The following is a 20,975-nucleotide window of genomic DNA, read 5'->3' on the forward strand; positions in this document are numbered from 1 at the left end:
ACAAAGCCCTTGTGAAGGGACAATACAAGGCACACAAGTTTTAAGATGGGAATCAGTGGATCAATCATTCACAAATTATCTAAACAAATATATTTTTCTTGTGTTTTGTAATTTCAACACCATTTGGTTTCTGGATCCCATTAATCATTTCTTCTTCCTCTTTCCTAGTAGGAAAAGAGTGGTGAATATTATATCCCATCTGACACCTGTATACCACTTTCCAGCTTCCCAAACACTTTCACAGCCACCCTGTTGGATGGACAGGAAAGAGGGATTATTGTACCAAATCAGTAGATGAAGAAACTGAATCTCAGTGCAACTATTTACACAGACTCAACCCTGCAGTTGGTTGGCGTCAAAGCCAGGAATGAACTCGAGTCTTCTGAGCCCAGCCAGCGATGCTCCTCCCACATCTCTACGCCCTTGCTGTCCATCCTCCCATGTGAACTTCACTGCGCCTGTGCTGGGTCGTCTGGGGCACAGCCGCCAAGTGTGGAAGAGTGAAGTGGGATGGTCTCCATGTGAAGGTGACCAAAGCACTTTCCGCATCAAGAAGGGCCACCTCAGTTCAGAAAAGCAGATAACAGGAAAGAGGGAGCTCATTCTTGTCTAGTTTCTTGTGCAGCCACAGGACAAGTAGCCAAACGATCACAATATATTATCATTTGTACAGAGCTCACAAAGATTAGTACATTAGTGTAATTCTGCACAGGCAGAAAGAAAAACCTTTTTGAAGACAAATTGGGACAAATGTTGACCTTAGCCTTATTATACTAGGGGAACACATGGTATCTATTAGTCTTGCCATAAATTCTTAAATGTTTTAAGATTGCATTTTCTCTAATAAATATGCTTTTTTTTTTAAAAAGAAGGAGGACCACCTAACAGTTGGAATTACTGATGATTCCTCCCCCTACATCTTCGTGTGACGGCTGGGCATCAATTTAGATCACACTCCTGGGTGCAGGATTTTAAAATATTATCATAAAGATAGCAAATGTTTACTATTTGCCAAGCTCTGTCCTAACTACTTCCGGCAAACTAATTAATTTAACCTTATGGCTAGCCTGTGAGAGTTATGCTACTTTATGGCCCTGTTCTACGATGAGAAAGCAAGGACTGTGGAAGTTGCCTGTGGGCGGAGTCAGTGCAGAGCCTTCGCCCCGGGTTGCCTGACCCCGCCCCTGAGCCTCCAGCCTTAGTCACCAGACAAGAGAGTTCACTGTGAGTGCGCAGCGTGATGGCAGACAGAGACGTACTTGGAAAAAATTACAAGAGGCTTCAACGACTGGCTAACAAATCAAGCTGTCCTGGGGATGATTTTGAGAGCAGAGAGGAGCATGTGATGTGGCCAGCAGACGACGGGTGCTCTTTGCGGGACAGCCCCCCGGGGCGTGGTGGGGACAGCGCGTACCTGTCGGCCTGGGTGGAGAGCGTGAGCACGACCTTGGCGGCACTGCTGCCCGTCATGAGGCTGCCCCCACGGAAGTCGGAGGCTCGGCCTCGGCTGCCTTCCCGGACGAGTTCCTGGATGGAGAGGGGCTGGATGACGGGGGCCGCGCTCAGGGAGCTCCCCTGCTCCAGGCTCTGCTCTTGGGGTGAGCCCTCGCTCTCCGGGTCCCCGAGGAGTCCGCCTCTGGGGGCCTTCTGAGGCTGGCTGATGGTCAGTGGGGGCCGAGAGGTGCCGTCGCTGAAGTGGGTATGCTCCAACGTGCCCACATACTCGCACACCCTGGAGAGAGTCACACACAGCAGCCGTTGAAAGTTGCAGCTCAGCTGGGCCCGCTCTGGCGACCCCACAGTGAGATACAAAGGAGCTGAGCCAGCCTTACAGTCCTCCTGAATTGTTCCCCTTCCTCCGGCGAGAGCCACTTCTCTCCCCCTCTCTCTCCACTCCCACTTCCTCTCTTCCCGCTATACATACTTTTGTTTGAGTTGGACCAGACAGCCTGGAAGTGGGCTAAGGATTCCTCGGTGAAAGTTTGGGAACAGAGCTCTGTTTATCCTGGTACGTCCTGTCCAGCATACTGGCTTATCAGGACTTTGGCTGTTTGAGTGAGTTTTCCCAAAGAGTCCTCTTCCCTCTCTCTCGTGCTCTAGTCAGGACTCGGGAAACATCTCCTCACTTTGAGATCCCAGAATGAGTGCGCGTGTGGTGGACTGGCCCTCTGGCCACAATGGGCCCTCACTCAGGGGTTCCATCCAGCCATGTCCCACTGGGTCCTGATAGCGCCACGTAACCACTACCGGGGCAGGGGGTGAGGTAGTCACCTAATCACAGTAAACTCAGAGAAGAGTCACAACATATGGTACAGCTGCCAGCTTCCAAACTGTTCCCAATAGGACCTGGGACTAGAGACCCCTCACCCCAGAATAAGTCCAGTTACTAGGAAAGACTATCGTGGACAATCCACTCTGATGTTCCATAATCAGGCCATTTTCTGATTCCATAGAAATTGCATGGGTGCAATTTAAGTCTTTCTCTTTTTGCCTGTGAAAGCAACGGAGAGTAGCGTGTCACCAGCCTCCACGTTAAAACCCACTGTGCTCCAGGCCGATTCATGCTGGCCCTTCCACGTGTTCCTCTCAAGATGAGTTCTTCAACCCTAGAATCATCTTTGAAAGTCGACCAACACGCACTCAAGGCTGTACTTGCTTTGAGGATGATAAACAGAGCCTAGATCTGGCCAGTGCTCTGGGAAAGACCTGGATGCCTGAGCCCTGCTGCGGGCCAACATCCTTCTCCTGACCGCCCTCCACCGCTCGGCCAGAACTGAGCTTGTAGAGGCTGGGGCGTGTGCTGGGGAGATGGGCAAGAAAGACGCAGCCTCCCTGTGCCTGCTGCGGGTGGAGAGTGGTCCTCCCTTTGTCCGAGGTCCACCCGACCGCCAGTGCCAGGGAAGGCAGGCTTTTCTTCTTGGCCGTGGGAAGACTGTGGAGCTCTCACTTTTTTACTTTACAGGTGCTGTGAACTGTGTAACTGATTGGGAGGTTCTTTTTACTTTGATACTACAAAGCCAAACTTTTGGCTGTCTTTGACACAATGTACTATTCTATTTTTTCCTTTGTCTAGCTAAATTAAAAGTAGGCAAACTGTACTTATGATGTGTCCATGTAAGCTACCAAAAATCCTTCTCTCAATAAAAAGGACATTAATAAACATACAGCCACGTTATGTTGCTGACACATGACCAGCTTTTAGATCTGCCTAGTATTCACCTAACTTACGTGGTCTTTTACCAGCCTCTAGTTAAGAATCAGTTTTTCTTCCCTGGGATGATGTATCTGCCTCTCACAGACAATGTCAATGACAGTTCACAGTTTCCTAAATTCAGTTCTGTCACTGTTCTCTGAGACATACATTCAGTTGGGCCCTTATTCCGTCTTCTCTTTTTAACCTCTCATTTGGGGCTTTTCCAAACTCTGTGAATTACTGTGAACTGTTTACGTGCTGGCAGGTGCGGGGTTCTACCCCTTCCCCATGGCAGGCCCCCTCCCGGCCCTCCCCCGCCCCCCACCGGCAGGCAGTGCCAGGCCTGCGGGACTGGGGATCCGGTCACACACCTGAACACGTGTGGCCAGCAGTCCGGGTTGTGGCTGCCCATCTCCAGGCCGACACTGAGGATGGCATCCATGCACAGGACGTGGGCTGTGTGCAGCCATACCCCCTGCAGCTTCCCGATCTGCTCCAGTTTCTGCTCCACTTTTAGTTTCACTGCGTCAGAAAGACATTCATTAGAATAACAGTCCAAGTAAGGGAGACAGAAGGGGAGGGAGAAAGGAGGGAAAGGAAAGAATGTGCTCTTGGGCAAGGGCAAAAGGAAACGGGGGATGTCACTGGATGTCACTGGCAGCGAGCCCTTCACTGGCAGGTCCCCGAGGCTCATCAGCAAACTACCCAGCCCACAGGCCCCCAGACACTGGTGACCCCAGCCCCGGGGTTTCAGAAGTCCATGGATTCTGAGCTGGCAGGTACAGTTCCTCTGGGCCCACCCCTGGGATCTGGGTCAGTCACAGCAGTGAGGATGGGCTTCAAGTGCCAATCCCAGCTAAAGCCATCTGTGCCCAGACCCATCCTCTGCCCCTGTGTACTCATATTGATAATAAGAATTCCTGGCCTTCCCAAGTCCTCTCTGAGGTTTATTTAATGTTAGGTGGTCATGATGATGATCATGTAAAACTACAAATGTATGTACACACTCAGCGCCACGATGACCGCTTTATAACTGAAAATTCCCGTATCGTTTCACTCCCTGAGTTTACGTTTATACTTGTGATCTTCAAATAATACTTTTTAAATTGTAGATAATGAATGAGAAAGGATGCAGAAGGTGACTTAAGATGTCAATTACGCAAAATGCCAAGGCAAGGCCAAACGACAGCGTCCTCCATGAATTAAGGTGTCCAGTCACTGGAAGATGGGTCTAGTGGGAGAACTGAGCAATGGTCCAGAACCCAGAAACACAGCACGCTCACTACAGAGGAGGCCGACCCATGCTCCTACTGTAAAGGGCAAAGTGATTTTTAGCAAAGAATCATTTGTCTCACGGATGTGATATTGATTTTATCTTTTATTTGTCTATAATTCAAATACTAGCTCTGGTTTAACAGTTTTTGAAGAACTTTAAATTTAAGTATTTTTATGTAACTTATAGTTGTACATTTTAAGTAAAAGTGTGATGCCCTTTTGCAGTTAACACTGGGGATGTGTAAGAGTTGCTTTGTTCTCACATGATTCTATTACTCAAGTTTGAGGAACACCAACCTAACCTGTTTTTCTCAGCTAAAAATGTGCGGACTCTTTCTGTGACTACCTATTTTACATACCTGATACATTGTTAGCACAAGTTGGACCAAGCTTCCAATTTTTCCTTGTTTGCTGTCTGCCATTTTATCTTCCACTGCTATTAGAAAGGCCATTCTCTTTCCTTATATCTAGATAACCATCCACTTCATTGACTAATTTTAACAAGTTAAAAATCAACCCTTTCCCAAGTTCACAAAGCTCAGGTTTTTCTCTGACAAGAGCAAAGCCTTCCTGAGCCTCCTCTCAGGGATTCCTCCAACGGTTTGATTCCCCCCTCAGAACCCTGGCCATTCTATCTTTCCCATTGTAGCCTGAGGGGGTCCTCAAATGTGCACCCTGGGAAGCTTCAAAGCCAGTGGCCAAAGGACGCCACAGGTGTGAATAGCTGAGCCAGGTGGGCCTCTGGCTAGCAGCCAGGTGCACTTTCCTAGTCGCCAGGAGCCAGTATGTCTCTTGTGTCCAGAGGGACCTATTGTGAGCAGTCTGGAGGGTCAGCCATGTAAAACTGACCCAAGCCTGTGGTCCAGCGGGATCTCATCACCAGTGGTGTACAATATGCCGTGTATCACACATGCCAACAGGGACAAGTGTGTCTGCTCGTGTGTGCGGGCACGTGCAGACCTCACATAGGCACCAGGTGGATTCTAGCCCTTCTGCTGTTACCTTGTGCTATGGCATCACCGGGCTCCTGGATTTCCCTTTCCTCTTTCTCTTCCTGGACACAGGAGGCAGCTGCCATCTGGGCGAGGGCTGACGCACAGTTGGCTGCAACTCCTTTAGAGGAAACAAACAATCACCCCTTAACTGAGTCTATTCTCTAAGCACTCACCTGGCAGAAGCACTCCTAAAAGACTTGTTGTCCACTAGGGCCGTTCCTAATGTATTCCTCGGGAACACCCCTCGGGTCACGGGTCAGGGATACCATGTCTGCCATACCTAGAGCACAGCTCAGCCGTGCTGCTTTCCGCAGCCCATCGAGGCTCATGCAGATGGCATCGCGTTCTTTTTGGTTCTGTTCTTTGATGCCTTCAGCTCCCAGAATGAAGGCCAGCCCTTTGGAGCTCCCCGCCATTCGGCCGGTCAGGGGGGTTGATAAAGTGTCGATCAAGTTCTTCCAGCAGCCAACCAGAATGTAGCGAGCGAACGCCACACCTAGAACGTGAAGGGGTGTGGGTTACCTTCCGGAGATAAAACAACCTGGCGATGAACGGCCTGGGATTCTCTGACCATCACATTAGCATTATCGAGCCATGTGCAATTCTACTACAGGAAATACAATGGGAAGGGTTATATCGGATTGTGTTTCACTTTGTGTTGATAAATAATGAATGTTGCACCAGCAGCTGGACGATGCTAGTAACTTCCACCAGGTATTTTTCTGCCAAGATGAAATCTTAATTCATTTACGTCAGTACAGAAAGCTGCCACATAATAATTTAATTGCTGGTAACACATGCGATGGATGTATATTCATAAACTCAAGACCCAAGTCACTACCTGCCACTGTGGAGTCATCAATTCTCCTGCCCTGGGTGAAAGGAGACTCCATAGAAGCTGAGGCCATCAGCTGCCCTCCAATTGCACTGCTCTCTAAGCCATCGATATCTGTCAAGGAAAAAGGGCAAGGTTTTTTTTTTTTTTCTTTTTAAAGAACACTCCAGTCAAAAACAAATGGCTACCACCATATTCATTTTCTTCCCAACAAACAGTCATGGGATCTGTTATGTACCAAGTATGTAGCAACCTTTTATCAGAATATTATAATTTTTGTTTTATCCATTCAGTACAGTTTTCTTTCATTGCTAGAGCATTCTTCTGTGAGGCTGATGCGTTTTTTTATTTGAAAAAATAAAGATAAATTCTGATAACTCTGTTGCTAGAAAATCTATTGATTTAGAATATTTTGATCTTTGCATACTCTCTTTTATTCAAAATCGTGGCACCATTTTACAGTTTTATAGGTACAGGTTACTCCAACATGGATCTGTTTTTCAGAGCTTCCTCAAAAGAATTAAGAGGAGGATAAGCCTCTTTGGTCAGATAATCATATAATCTGATTGGAAAGCACAATACCTTACTAATAATACCTCACAATTTTCAAAGTGTTTTCACGTAACATGTTTTTCATTAGATCTTCCCAACAACTCCAAGTACGTAGGCAGGGTAGGTATTATCTTTCTTTATTTCACAGAGGAAGAAATAAGTATTCAAAGTAGGTAAATCGCCCACATCCTGAGGCTGGCAAAGGAAGGAATCAGACTCAGTATTCACGTCTTCTGACACCCATCCAGGTCTCCTTCCATGACACCAAACTTCAGCTCAATATGGGATTCTAATTCACCCTGTTTAAATTTTTGTTAAAATATACTCTCATCTACAGAATTAGTTCAATGAACCATTCCTTAACGTAATGGTAAGAAGAGACTGGCCTGGGTTGAGAGGGCTGGGCTTCAATTCAGCCTTGCCTCTGAATTAAGTAGTCTTGTAGCCTTGGGCCAGGTACTCCATTCTCTGGGCCCCAAATTCCTCAGTAAAAAGGAGGTAACCCTTGGAGGAGTGACCATGGAGTAGAAGCATATGCATTTGAATGCAACTAACACAGGTGAATGCACCACAGAGGGGATGGGAGAAGAGGGTAACATAAGCTTCTTCCCTGACTTTAGAACTTCACCTTCACCCCAGTAGGATGAGACTTGCATGGTGTTTGAAAATTATTTCATTATATCTTTGATTCTTACAGTAACTCCAGGAAGTCTAGAGACTTCTGGTAACACATCTCTTTGAAAGTTGCTCAGAGAATGGATCGTAAAAGTTCTCACCTCAGTGAGAAAAAAATTTGTAACTATGACAGGTGATTGATGTTAACTAAACTTACTGTGATGGTCATTTTACAATACATGCATATATCAGATCATTATGTTGTACACCTGGGATTAATATGTCAATTACCTCTCAGTAAAACTGGGTGTGGGAGGGAAGGGAGGGAGAAATCTATAGGACTACTACAGTGGGAACAGAGCAGTTTCACTGAAATTAATTTGACTTATGATCAAATGGTCTAATGACATTTGCCAGAAATTGCCACGTATCAAAGTTTTGTTTCCTACCTGCTAGGTAAAGGACTGATGAATTCAAGTAACACAAAGCTTATCTAAGTGCTAAAATTCCACAATCCATAGAATACTTTGACATGACATGACGTGAGGAACGGCCACAGGTAGGTACAGTGTTGATGACCAGGTGACCGCTACTGCTTTTCCTTACACATAATGGAAAGATTAGACGGACGTTTCCAAGCTCTAGGTTAACTGCTGCTCAAATTCACTTGTCACTTCACACCTGAAATTTGCTACAAAGAATCACAGAACGTAATTCTGTCGAATTCTTATGAAAAGTCTCTGTTTCTCTATCATTAATCTAAAGTTAGATAACTTCCCTATGGATGAAGCAATTGAACTTACCGTTCCATTATAAAAGAGATGGCTGATTAACACTGGTGACTGATGAATACGGCTCCTGTGAAGAGCCTGTTATTTGTTCAATTTTTAAAATTTATTTATTTATGGCTGCATTGGGTCTTCATTGTTGCGCATGGGCTTTCTCTAGTTGCGGTGAGCGGGCTTCTCATTGCAGTGGCTTCTCTTGCTGCGGAGCATGGGCTCTAGGTGCACGGGCTTCAGTAGTTGTGGCTCGTGGGCTCTAGAGCGCAGGCTCAGTAGTTGTGGCGCACGGGCTTAGTTGCTCCGCGGCACGTGGGATCTTCCCAGACCAGGGCTCGAACCCAGGTCTGCTGCACTGGCAGGCAGATTCTTAACTACTGCGCCACCAGGGAAGTCCCTATTTGTTCATTTTTACATCTACTGTATGACTCCTTGTATTAAGATTCAGGGAAGAAATTCAGAGATTAATTTTGGCAGAAACTATGGTATTGAAATTAAAGCTGGCATGTTTAAGACCTTCATCTAAATTCCAAGACACTTAGAAACTCTGGACAGTACCTTTAATCTCAACCTGAAGCCAGTTTGTGCAGAGAGATGGAAACCAAGCATTGCTTACAGGCAGACTGAATAAATGTCGTCTTCATAAATATGAATTCCTATTTTTAAAATGGATGTAAATATTATCATGATTAATAAAATACTAATTGGTCACTTGTCTGGTGATGATGGTCTGCAAGGCTTGGGGACCCAGTTTTGCTTCCCCCAATTCCATCCTAGTTCTGGAACCAACGCTCCAAATGCCAGACAATGACCAAGACACTGCCTGCTATGGACAGACCTCACTGTATGTCTGACTCCCTGCCTGATTTCTAAATAGTACCTTCCCCCAAATTCCTCAGTGTTGATCTCCACCTGTCAGTTGTTCACTCTGCCACCTTTGTAAGAGTGGCAACCACAGACAATATAACATATCCTTTGGGACAACAGATTCTGCCTCCCAGCTGGACTGCCCCAGGTTCCCGCCGGTGTGCCCTGTTCGGTGCAAAGCCGTGTTGAGTTGTGTGAGGACATACACACCACAGAGAGGGCAGGGAAGGTGTCCACGTAGGGCCATGCTCTACTTATCGCATCAGTGGGAGCCATGAAAAGATCATTCAGATAGAAACCAGTCTGGGAACTGGGATCAAATTTATTAAGGCTCCTGATGACCAGTCCAAACTTTTGAGCACTCCCCAATCTTGACCTGACATTGTGGTTATGCCATGCCGAGCCATGAGCGGCTGCTTTGGCCAAAATGTTGCCTTATGACCACACCCCATACTTCTCTTCATGTTCTCCTATGATATTTCCAATAGTTAAATAGGATTTTAAAAACTCAAGACACTAAAGAAAAGATGCTGGGCAAGCTATTTTACGTTCTTTCTTTTATTTTTGGCCATGCTGCGTGTCTGGTGGGATCTTATTTCCCCGACCAGGGATTGAACCCGGGCCCCCTGCAGTGGAAGTGCAGAGTCCTAACGCCGGGCAATTCCCTTGCATTCTTTTTCACTCTGGTACAGCTGGGAAGGGAAGGGAGGATCTCTGATATGGATAAGAAGTGGGGATGAAGCCAAGCTAGAATCAATCATTTGACATTACTGGCAAATTCTCAGAAGCACTGAATGATACAGGGTATCTATGAGCATGTGAGAGTTTCCAGGAATAATTCTGGGCTTTGCGCCCAGACAGTACTTCATATCCCCAGAAGAGGTCTACAGTTTTATCCCAACAGACATAGGTGCTAAATAATTCCTAATCCAATGGGACACAGTGAGCCTGCAGAGTCCCACGTGAAAAAAGGAAAGTTCTTATGAGGTGAACTCATGACACATCCCTGGAACTGCCATCAGCTGCCAGGGAGGCTTTGTGGGTGCTGCTTGAAACACTACTGCTTCCCTGAAAGCGGCTTTGAAGCGTGGGCCCTCCCCACCCCACCGAGGGCCATGGAGCCGTGCCAGGAGCCACTGACCAGTCAGCATGGTGATGAGGGGAAGGCTGTTGTCCTCGGGGCTGCCCCAGTAGCCGGCTTCTCCGAGCATGTTTCTGTCGAGAACCTGGTGGTAAAGTTCCTCGATCCAGGCCTGGGAGAAGACCATCAGCACCCCGCTGGTCTGGACCTGCTTCATGAACTCTTTCTGCAGAGAAGACCACACGAGAAGGTGACCAGATATGATCCCTTGCAAACAAACAGGCTCTCATGCTCCTCTGCCGCCTCTTCCCATCCCGAGTCACTGAGTCACCGCTTATGGGAAAAACACAACCTTGTCGACTGGGGGACAGAGGGTGGCGAGGGAAGTGGAAATTGCAATGGAAAAGCCCCAAACTTCATGAAGGTCCTTTCATTTATGTCATCTTTTTAAGAAACCCTGTAGAAGGAGTAGGGATACTACATTTTATATTTTTGCTCTTTGACATGTGGGAGGATTAGAAAATGCACACAAATGTTTCACAGAGCACCTCCTTCTTACTGTCCCATCAGCAGCAGAGGTGGCATGTCCTCCCTGAAGGACATATGTGTCTCAAGAGATACTGGACTTACACTCATGAAGCCACCACTTACCCTCGGAAACATACAATTTGTCAATCATTTATCAAACAAATGATTGCTGATCCCTTAATGTCACTCCATGGATTTAGGCTCTCGAACTGGTACCAGGGTCCGCCATGGAGGGGTCTGCTCACGCCAGGGAGCCAACCACGAAGAATCCTCGTCACTGCCATCACCTCACAGGAGGTGTTCTGTTATTAGTGACCTTAGCTCTGGGTCCGAGTGGGTCTTGGTATATTTTGGAACTCAGTGAAGGGTTTTTGTAGCAGCATGCCTGCATTTTATGCAAAGGGGACCATTCTCTGCACATCTCCTGCTGTCACTTAAGACGGTGATTACGTTTTGTTTTGTTTTGTTTTGTTTTGTTTGCGGTACGTGGGCCTCTCACCGCTGTGGCCTCTCCTGCTGCGGAGCACAGGTTCCGGACGCGCAGGCTCAGTGGCCATGGCTCACGGGCCCAGCCGCTCTGCAGCATGTGGGATCCTCCCGGACCAGGGCACGAACCCGTGTACCCTGCATCGGCGGGCGGACTCTCAACCACTGTGCCACCAGCGAAGCCCTGATTACGTTTTTGAATATGTCTTACACACGTGTGTTTAATGCCACTGGATGAAGTTACTGGGCCACTGGTAGGCAGCCCTTTCCAGGCACACGGGGTTCTTTACTCCTGGAGCTAGGTGGGTAGCTCTGCGGCTCACCGAGCGTGCAAATTGCACAACAGTTCCTGGGCATCGCGTCCGCCCACCCTCCACAGCCCCGCGGGCATCACCCATTCCATATCAGTGTGAGATAGAACACACCGGCCATTCCTCTCGTGGCAGTGATGCTCGGGTGCCAGCCCAGAGGCTGTCGCTGGTCCTCGGCGTGGCGGGGCGGAGACGCACACTCACCATGGTGCCTGGCGCCAGGGCGGGCCGCTTCCGGTAGTAGTCGCCGTGGGAGAGCTTCAGGTTAAGCAGGAGGGCGCAGTGCGCGGCCGAGTACAGGCTGTCCGCGTTCATCAGCATCTGCAAGCCCAGGCTGCCGTTCCCGTCGAATCCCGGGGAGTGCATCATGCCTGCGGGAGAGAATCCAGAGACCTCAAACACCACGCCTGGCAAGACCCGCTTAACGTCCGGCTTACCGCTTACGGAGAGCCACGAACCAATCCCAGGAAAGGAGCACCTTGTAGGGCGTTTCTGTAAAGCAACGACAGCCAGCAAGGAATAGCATTCGGGCAGAGACGCGCCCTAGACTGGTGCGGAAGAGCATGCACTCCGGAGTGAACCTACTTGGGAAAATCTTTTTTATTATTCACCAGGTGCTTTGGTAAAATCACTTAAATCCTTCTTTACCTAGAAATAGGCAGAATAATTGATTGCCTGTCTCCTGCTCAAGCTCTCCAAATGACTTCCCATCACAATATAAAAAAACCCGACCCCACCCCTCCCCTCAGCCACCCCAACCTGTCTGTTGTTCCTTGACCTCACCAAGCCTGGATGTGCCTCAGGGCCTTTGCATTTTTGCCTCTCCCCAGAATGGTCTCCCAAGATCTCTGGATGACTAGCTGCCTCGATTCTTTTTTTGAAATTAATTAATTAATTAATTTTATTTTTGGCTGTGTTGGGTCTTTGTTGCTGTGCGCGGGCTTTCTCTAGTTGTGGCGAGAGGGGGCTACTCTTTGTTGCGGTGCGCGGGCTTCAGTAGTTGTGGCACACGGGCTCAGTAGTTGTGGCTTGTGGGCTCTAGAGCACAGGCTCAGTAGTTGTGCTGCTCTGCGGCATGTGGGATCTTCCCAGACCAGGGCTCGAACCCAGGTCCCCTGCATTGGCAGGCGGATTCTTAACCACTGTGCCACCAGGGAAGCCCTGCCTCGATTCTTTTAGGGCTCTGCCCAGGTGTCAGCTTTTCACATACATTCCCCTTTAATTCTATCTAAAAGAGCATCCCTTGTACCTACAACCATCCTCTGCAATATTCCCCCTCACCATGCACCTTTCTTCATTGCCTTAACGGCATTTATTAATATATATATTTGTTTATTGTCTGCCATTACTACTATTATGTAAGACCTACCAGAGAGTGGAACTTTGTTATTTGTTCACTAGAGAACCTCAGTGCCTAGAACAGTGCCTGGTACATAGTAGATCCTTTAAAATTACTTGCTGGATGAATGAATAAGAATGAATGAAGAAGTTTGCTATGGCAACTAGATGCAATACACCTTTAAGATGCTTAGTGCAGTAACTCGTAAGTACAAGCTTTTCTAAAAGTAATAATATTCCTCAAAAAGCTGAACACGGAATTACCATATGACCCAGCGATTTTGCACTCTTAGGAGTGTACCCAGAAGAGCTGAAAACCTGAATTTGAACAGATACGTGTATGCCAGCGTTCACTGCAGCAACTAAAACAAATAATAGTGTAATAATAATAATAAAAAAACCTTTGAATTGGGCACTTTAAATGGGTGCATTGCATGGTATGTGAATTATATCTCAATAAAAGCTGTTAATCAATGAGGAAACAGTTTCAAAATATATATAAAAAGAGTTATTGGTTTCCCCACAGCTATTGTTTTGAAACATTCTTTTATATTTCATAGTATGGTTTTCACTTTGAAAGCCTCCTGTGTTTTTCATAAATTAACTGTAAAAACAAAAACCAGTGATACCTCATGCTCTAAAGATGGCCTCATTCAGCCAGACAGAGTTGATGCCTAGGTCAAACTTACAGAGACAGCTTGGGGTGACAAAAATTACCCAAGCCTGCCTCTCCTCATCTGCTACTATGTCTGCCCCAGTGCTACACTTGTTCCTACGAACACTCTGAGGCTGGATTTAGGGATGTAGGTGAAACAGCCCATCCTGAATATGTCCATGCACATGACACGCACCTATATACTCTTCAGAGCATGTCTAAAATTATCCTTTAATAAAAAATGTGCCTCTTACATGAAGTGCAAAAATTCTCAAAAATTATCTGTCAAATAAGTGGGAAATACAAATGTCTAACTGGAATGGTTACTTATATATCTGTGAACTTCTTAATGAATATGCTGGTAAGAAGATATGAATCAGAAGAAGCTTTCAAAGCTGAGAAAACTTTAAGACCTCTGCTCTATTTGAGAACAGTGTAAACATTTTTTGGTGGGAGGAAGTATGTCTATTATCCCAACGAAACCACCAAGGCAGGCAAAGATTAGGCATTCCCTTTGCCTTCTGTATAGAGTTCGGTGAGAACTTTGCAGCTGCCTTACGAGATTCTTTTACTGAGAGTACTTGGCCCTGATGGTCCATAGGAATACTCCACCCTCTTAAGGTCCTGGTGGGTTGGTTCCAGTTCTCTGGAGTAGACAAAGCACAAGCGCAGTCTCCTTCCACAGTACACAGAAAGCAGCATGCAGTGTTGCTGGGTATTTAACTACCCTGGGTCACAGGTGAAAGGAATATTTGAGTCTATCAACCGGCGGGGGGGGGGGGGGGGGGAAGAATCTGCAAGTGGCTTTGATCTTAGACATCAGTAATAATTTCTTGTAAAATTTTGAAACCAACTATTTACCTTGGAATATGTTTTGGAACCTGAGCACATGCTCAGATGCTGAAAGTGAAAAAAGCTAATGTGTCTGCTGACGTGAAGACCCAAATCATTAGCAGAGGTGTGACAAGGCCCTGGAAGTCACCGCTGGTGGCTATGCCGAGTTCTGAAATAATCTGTTAGACGTGTTAGGGGCGATCTGTTGGTACTGGCGTATATCTCTATGCAGATTAATTTCTTACAAAGAACTGGCAAATTTGACGATAAAACAAAAGAAGCTATAATCTATTAATTTAAGGAAGATAATTTTCTTGATTTACCAGATATAGTTCACTGGTGATATTAATAATGCAAATAACATGATCGGTGCAAGTTATTAAATGCTTTCTATTTTCCAGAACCAATCTCTTCTCATACATTATTTCATTTGATATATAATATGTATCAATATATCTATATCTATATCAATTTGATATATATCAGATGCCCCACTTTATTTTACCAGTGAGGAACGTAACTTGAAAATGTTATGTAATTTGCCCAAAGTTATACAGCTAGAAATTGGCAAAGGTCTTTTGGGCCCAAACTCCAGGCTTTTTGCACTCTGCCACACTGTACTTGCTTCTAATGTTGGGAAAAGATCCCAATCTATCATGTTCCTAACAGATCCTCTATTTTCATTCATCCTTCTGATTGGCCTCACTGAAGTGTTACTGAATTTGGGGTGACAAATTATAGTAACTATGACCTTTAACATATTCTGGCTATTTGGTTTTTTCTCTACTTATCCGTAACTAAAGTTCATTCTCTCTCTATAGTCAAGATGTCCTTTACTGTTAGCAACAGGAGGACGGATCACCTGCTTGACTGGTTACCAGTGCAAGACTGGATACAAGATTAGCATAAAATGACCTTGAAAAGTACCTTCCATGTCTAAGATAATGTGATGTTTCTTTTTAAAGTAAACATTAAATACTTGATGTAAAACATTTAACAGTACTGAGGAGTATAAACAATATGAACAACAGCCCTGCTTCTCCCAAGCTCCAATGAGGCCCCTCCCAAAAAGACTCACTTCCTTCTGTGTATTATGTGGAAATACAATCACAAATGAGATCATATGACATACATTATACTGCAACTAGGTGTTTTCTAAAAAATATACCTTAGACATCTCTTGATACTGGCACTTATAGATCTGCCTCATTCTTTTTTAATAACTGTGCATATACCACTGCATGACTGTATTGTGATTTATTTAATTAATGCTTTATTGGTAGACACTGATATTTTTTCAATTATGAAAAAGGATGAAATGATGAAATAACACTTCTGTAAGAATATCTGTGGGATATGTTCCTAAAAGCAGAATAAACACATATATTAAGTTTGATAGATGTAGCCAAAATATCTTCCAAAGACGGGACGGGCCTGAGTCCCAGACCATCACAGAGCACTGGACGGCCTACCTGAGACTCAATGTAGGGGGAAGTTAATGAATCTTTCTTTCTTAAGTAATCAGTTGAGTTTCCTACTCTATGCAAACAAACCTAATCCTAACTGGTAGAGGCGAGATTTTCTACCCGTATTTTACCTTCTATTTTCCACAAAGATACTGAGATAAATCTGCATTATCACGTTTTGGGGTGTTTAAATCATGGGGCCACAACCTGAAGCTGGCAACATACTTGCCTTCTGGTTCCGTATTCACAAAGTCAGAGCTTCTTCCGGAGACTATGGTCCATTTCTGGAAGGTGATGGGAGGAGGAAGCAATGAGGAAGAGAAGGGAGATGGCCCTGGCGGGGCAGGGGATGGAGGTCTGTGGCTCGCTGCTACCTGGCAGCACCTGGAGGGTTGGCAGGACCCCGGAGGAGGACACAGGATGTGCAGGGGCGCCCCCAGCCTTGCCAGAACATTCCAGGCCCCACCGTGGCAGGGAGGTAGAGAAATCACGGGACCTCCCAGAAAGGCTGTGAAGTGGGACAACGGGGGCACATTGGTGATGTGAGAGGTGAGGGGCCTCCCTATCCAGATCCCACATAAGCTCCCACTTCTAGTTTTACCCTGGCATGGGGACCTGAGGGCTAGCAAAGATCAAATGTCTGGCCAGTTAGGCAGGCTGGAGGTCTGGAGGCAGATTTGTTTTAATTTAAATAAATAGATATTTCTTGCACAATTGAGATTCACACTAGCTCTACTACCTTTTACGAAATTTGGTACTTCATAAATATCAGGTTGCTTGCAATTAGCCTCCCACTTAGTCACAGTCAGTCTCAAGAGCCTCACCAAACACCAACAGTCTAAGGGACAGCAATCCCAAAGCCACGTGCCCGTGCCCCTCTGTCAATGGCTGGGGGAGGTTGGCTCTTGCTTTCTGGTCCCCAAGGAGCACCTTACACAGATGCCACTTTGTTCTATGCAGGATCAGACGCGTTGCAGCAGCCATCACAGCTCACATCCAATACCATCTTTATAAAACCCATGTTTGTCGGAAGGTTTTCAAACTTCCCCACCAGAAGAAACTTTAATTGCTTTCGAAGGAAAAGCTCCCCTGAATCATGTGGAATTCAGGAGGCTCATTTCAACTGTAAGTTAGCTGTTGGAGGACAGGAGCCCCTGAGAAATACCAAGTGAGGTTGACCTTAGCCAGGAGGGCAGACCCTGCTAACAAATCAGGGACAAATGCTCAGTGGAAGTTTTGGGGAAAATAAGGTTTGAAGCATTTGACACAGAAGTTAATAATGAGTGAAATATCTGGGTTATGACTCCGGGAGACTCCCTTCTCCCCTTCTCCTATTTTGGCTTTCATAACTTTCTCTTGGGTGAACAAAGGAAAGCTGCCATCCCCTTGCCTCACAGGTACAGATGTTTCTCTTTCACTCATCTTTCATCTTGGAGGTGACATGTGCAAGGGAAGGAGAGCTCTGCCTAAGGCCAGACGTGGACCCAGCATCCAGTCGCTTCGGCTGACCCACCGCGACAGTCAGCGTGAGCCACTAAACCACTAAACCATAGTGGTAACTGAAGAGAATCAGCTTATTGGCAGCAGGACCACAGAGTGACGGGTCTGCAATTCAGATACAGAGACCAACTCCTAACTGGTAAAAGTGCTGTGGAGGTCACCAGGATCAAAAAGACAAGTGCCTAACCATTTGGTTAGAGACAATCACCATAAACTGCATTTGGAAACAACCGAAAGATTTTGAAGTCTCTTTTCAACGTATTGATTTCTACATGTAAAAATTAGTGTCACAGCACGTTGGGTGTGACGGGACATTTTACAGACCTCTTAAAGCTGAGCAGTTCGCAACGTTCATGGGGCCGCATCCTGGTCACATAAAACGTTCGCGGAAGTGTTGTGCACCTGCTACAAATAAGTATTGACGTGAAAGACACGAAAACACAAATGTGAGGCTGTGCTTCAGATTTTGTAAAAAGACTTTGCTAGGATTAAGTTTCCTAATTCTCATAGGAAATAAGGCAGGCCCTTTGGAAGTCATTGTTTACCACTGTGACAACTCATTCGATCTGGAATTACTAGGAGATGTTGTTTGTAAACATGAATTTATCTGAGAGCTGAATCTTACATACTTAAACGCTGAAACTTCTGCAGCCGAGTTATTTTGTATGGATAATTTTAACTTTAAATAGAAGGGCCTAAATATAATTTTACCATTTCTTGATGACTCAAGGCCATCATTACTGCAACCAGGGGCAGTGCTGTGATCTGATACACAGCTGTTTTGGGGGATCACTCTCCGCCTTGGCACCAGGGACATCAAGCTGGTCAGAGCAGGCTGCCAAGCTCCTCCCCGCAAGAATGCTTCCAGCTGGGAAGAGGCACAGGATTAGAGGCCCTACCAAACTCCTTCCAACTCAGGCTTTACCCTTGATTCTCTCAGCACATGAACTATTCATAGCTTTAGGAACCAAAAAGCAAGTTCATCAATCTACAGTCAATAAATATGTATTGAGGATAAACCATGCATATCTTGCACCCTCAGGACACAGCACAGTGAAGTTTCTCTAAAAATGTTGACTGAAGAAGCATTTGTGTGTGCACGTGTGTGTGTGTGTGTGTGTGTGTGAGAGAGAGAGAGAGAGAGAGAGAGAGAGAGAGAGAGAGGGAGGGAAAGAGAGAAACAAAAAAGACATACACAAAACACATACACTGGGAATGTTCAATAAAAGAATGTAAAATCTAATGATGGTGGCATAAAAGATATTAGGGAGAAATACATATATTTTTTTTATGGTATGCGTGCCTCTCACTGCTGTGGCCTCTCCCGTTGCGGAGCACAGGCTCCGGACGCGCAGGCCCAGCGGCCATGGCTCACGGGCCCAGCCGCTCCGCGGCATGTGGGATCTTCCCGGACCGGGGCACGAACCCGTGTCCCCTGCATCGGCAGGCGGACTCTCAACCACTGCGCCACCAGGGAAGCCCTAGTTTTTAAGAAGAGTATTTATCTATTTTTCTAGTTTTTCAATGAAACATGATTTTTTGGTGTGTGTGTATATTCCTTCACACAAATCAAATATCCAAACTCTATTTTTATATCTAATTCCAAAAAGAAAAATATTGAGAAAAAATGTTGGGTAGCCTTAAAAATTGGTATTTTCATGCCTTAAAAAGAATCACAGTGCAGTCAGGAAAGTTGAGAAATTATATGCATCTCTTCTAACCACTAGGTAGGTCAGAGAGTTACTGAGCAGTCCAGGATTAGAAGTGCCATATCTCTGCTGGTGCTTGCTGCTACAGTATTGGATCATTCTCATATCAAAAAATGTTCTTCCTTAAATATACCTGGATCAAAGTGTTTCTCTTGTCCTTTTGACAAAGGACAATCTGATCAGCTTCTTAAAGATACCTAAGCTCCCTTTTAACAACACAGCAGTCCTTTCTACCAAGTTCCAGGAACTGGGCTAGAATTTGTTTTGTATTTGTGTGTGATGTTATTTGTTAGAAGATCAAAAATGAGGTAGACAAATGTAGGAAGCATCACGACAAACACATGTTCAAGGCTCAGTGGTGGAAGAGCAAGCGGTGATCTTGGCTTTTGACGGTTCCATGCTGGTCCTCAGGGTCAGTCCTTTCTAGTCCTGAGCACAGGCCCAGGGAGGTCCATGCACCTCAACATCCTGTGGTCAAGAGACCCCTGAATTTCAGGGGAAGGCACAGTTGATCACCCTGTGGTCAGGCAATCAATTATTCCTGCCATAAATTTTTTGCACCCATTAATTGCTTTCTTTCTGTAGCACTGTGAGATAATAGAAAATATATATTGGTCTCCGCCCCCAGTTCCTGGCACAGAGCTCCTAAGACCCTTGTGGTTTCCTAAGTGATAAGAACACTGGGAGCATCCCTCGTCCTCATATGTGTCTTCGATCTCCTCCATGACCCCGGGCTCCTAAAACTCTTGTAAATTCCTAAGCAATAAAGAACACGAAAAGCATCTTTTGTTTTAATGAGGCGACTCTGGGTGGGCTCCTGGATGACTCCTCAATGGGAGTAAAGAATTTTGGGTTCCACCCCCATCACCCCATCGTCAAGAAAGGGGAGAGGGGCTGAAAATGGAGCTAATAATTTATCATGCCTGCATGAGGAAGCCTCCATAAAATCCCAACAGTAGGGGGTTCGGGAAGATTCCAGGTTGCTGGACACATCCACACCGGGAGGGTGACACACCCCAACTCCACGGGGACAGAAGCTCCTATGCTCAGTGCCCTCCCAGACCTCACCCTACGTAGATCTTCATCTGGCCGTTCATCTGTATCCTTTATCATATCCTTTTGTAAACTGGTAAACAAAAGTGAGTGTTTCCCTGAGTTCTGTGAGCTATTCTAGCAAATTAAGCAAGCCTAAGGAGGGGGTCATGGGAACCTCCGGTTTACAGCCAGTCCATCAGAAGCACAGGTAACTTGTGTTACCTGGGCTTGCAGCTGGTGTCTGTAGCGGGGGTAGCAGGTAGGTAGCGTCAGAACTGAGTTAAACTGTAGGACACCCAGCTGGTGTCAGAGGCTTGCTTGTTGTTTTGGGGGAAAACGTCCACACATTTGATGACCAGAAGCATCAGAAGTACAGTGTTCTGTGTGACCCATAAAAGAAGGAAGAAACACAACAGGAAAGAACTGGGGTTTTCCCTACATAGAAAGGAAAAAGCTGGGTTCTCCCTTTATGAGTACCTTTCAAGAAAACAATCTTTAGATTAATTATTCCCTGTGTGAAATGCTGCTACCCTGTATTCTTTATCTCCTTCCTCCACCAAAATCCTAGGTGACGATCTTCTACCCTTCAATAAAACTAGTATAACTCTCTGGTATACTTTGGCCAAGATGCCAACAGCACTCCTGTTTAAATTACAGTCTGGGTCACAATGTTGACATTTGACAGACAGGAAGGATCTGAGATTGGAGAATGTGATGTTGCCATAGTATACTGGAGTATCACACACACACACCGTTTGAAGTTCAGGGGAATTCAGAATATATTGGGAGGACAGCCTGCATCTGCTCCAAGACCTCATTTGAAATAATTTACACGTCAATAAACCAAAAGTGCAGTGCTCTATGATTCTTAGACATCAAGGCGTAGAAGCATAGGAAGAATTCAGTGTTTTGAGAGTG

At 45.8% G+C, this 20,975-nt stretch overlaps 1 protein-coding gene across 1 annotated transcript in view; it reads right to left on the reverse strand.

Moving 5' to 3' along the window:
- The window catches only part of ARFGEF3 (ARFGEF family member 3), a 181,759-nt gene that overhangs the window by 52,819 nt on the left and 107,965 nt on the right, over nucleotides 1-20,975 (reverse strand). Inside the window, exons 13-19 of the mRNA XM_032651324.1 lie at nucleotides 11,725-11,891; nucleotides 10,256-10,421; nucleotides 6,305-6,412; nucleotides 5,744-5,959; nucleotides 5,471-5,581; nucleotides 3,565-3,715; nucleotides 1,415-1,732 (exon numbers count right to left, since the gene is read on the reverse strand). Of these exons, the coding sequence (XP_032507215.1) occupies nucleotides 1,415-1,732; nucleotides 3,565-3,715; nucleotides 5,471-5,581; nucleotides 5,744-5,959; nucleotides 6,305-6,412; nucleotides 10,256-10,421; nucleotides 11,725-11,891 (1,237 nt within the window). The remainder of the gene's footprint in view (nucleotides 1-1,414; nucleotides 1,733-3,564; nucleotides 3,716-5,470; nucleotides 5,582-5,743; nucleotides 5,960-6,304; nucleotides 6,413-10,255; nucleotides 10,422-11,724; nucleotides 11,892-20,975) is intronic.

The sequence above is a fragment of the Phocoena sinus genome, chromosome 12 (assembly GCF_008692025.1).
Source record: "Phocoena sinus isolate mPhoSin1 chromosome 12, mPhoSin1.pri, whole genome shotgun sequence".
NCBI lineage: Eukaryota > Metazoa > Chordata > Mammalia > Artiodactyla > Phocoenidae > Phocoena > Phocoena sinus.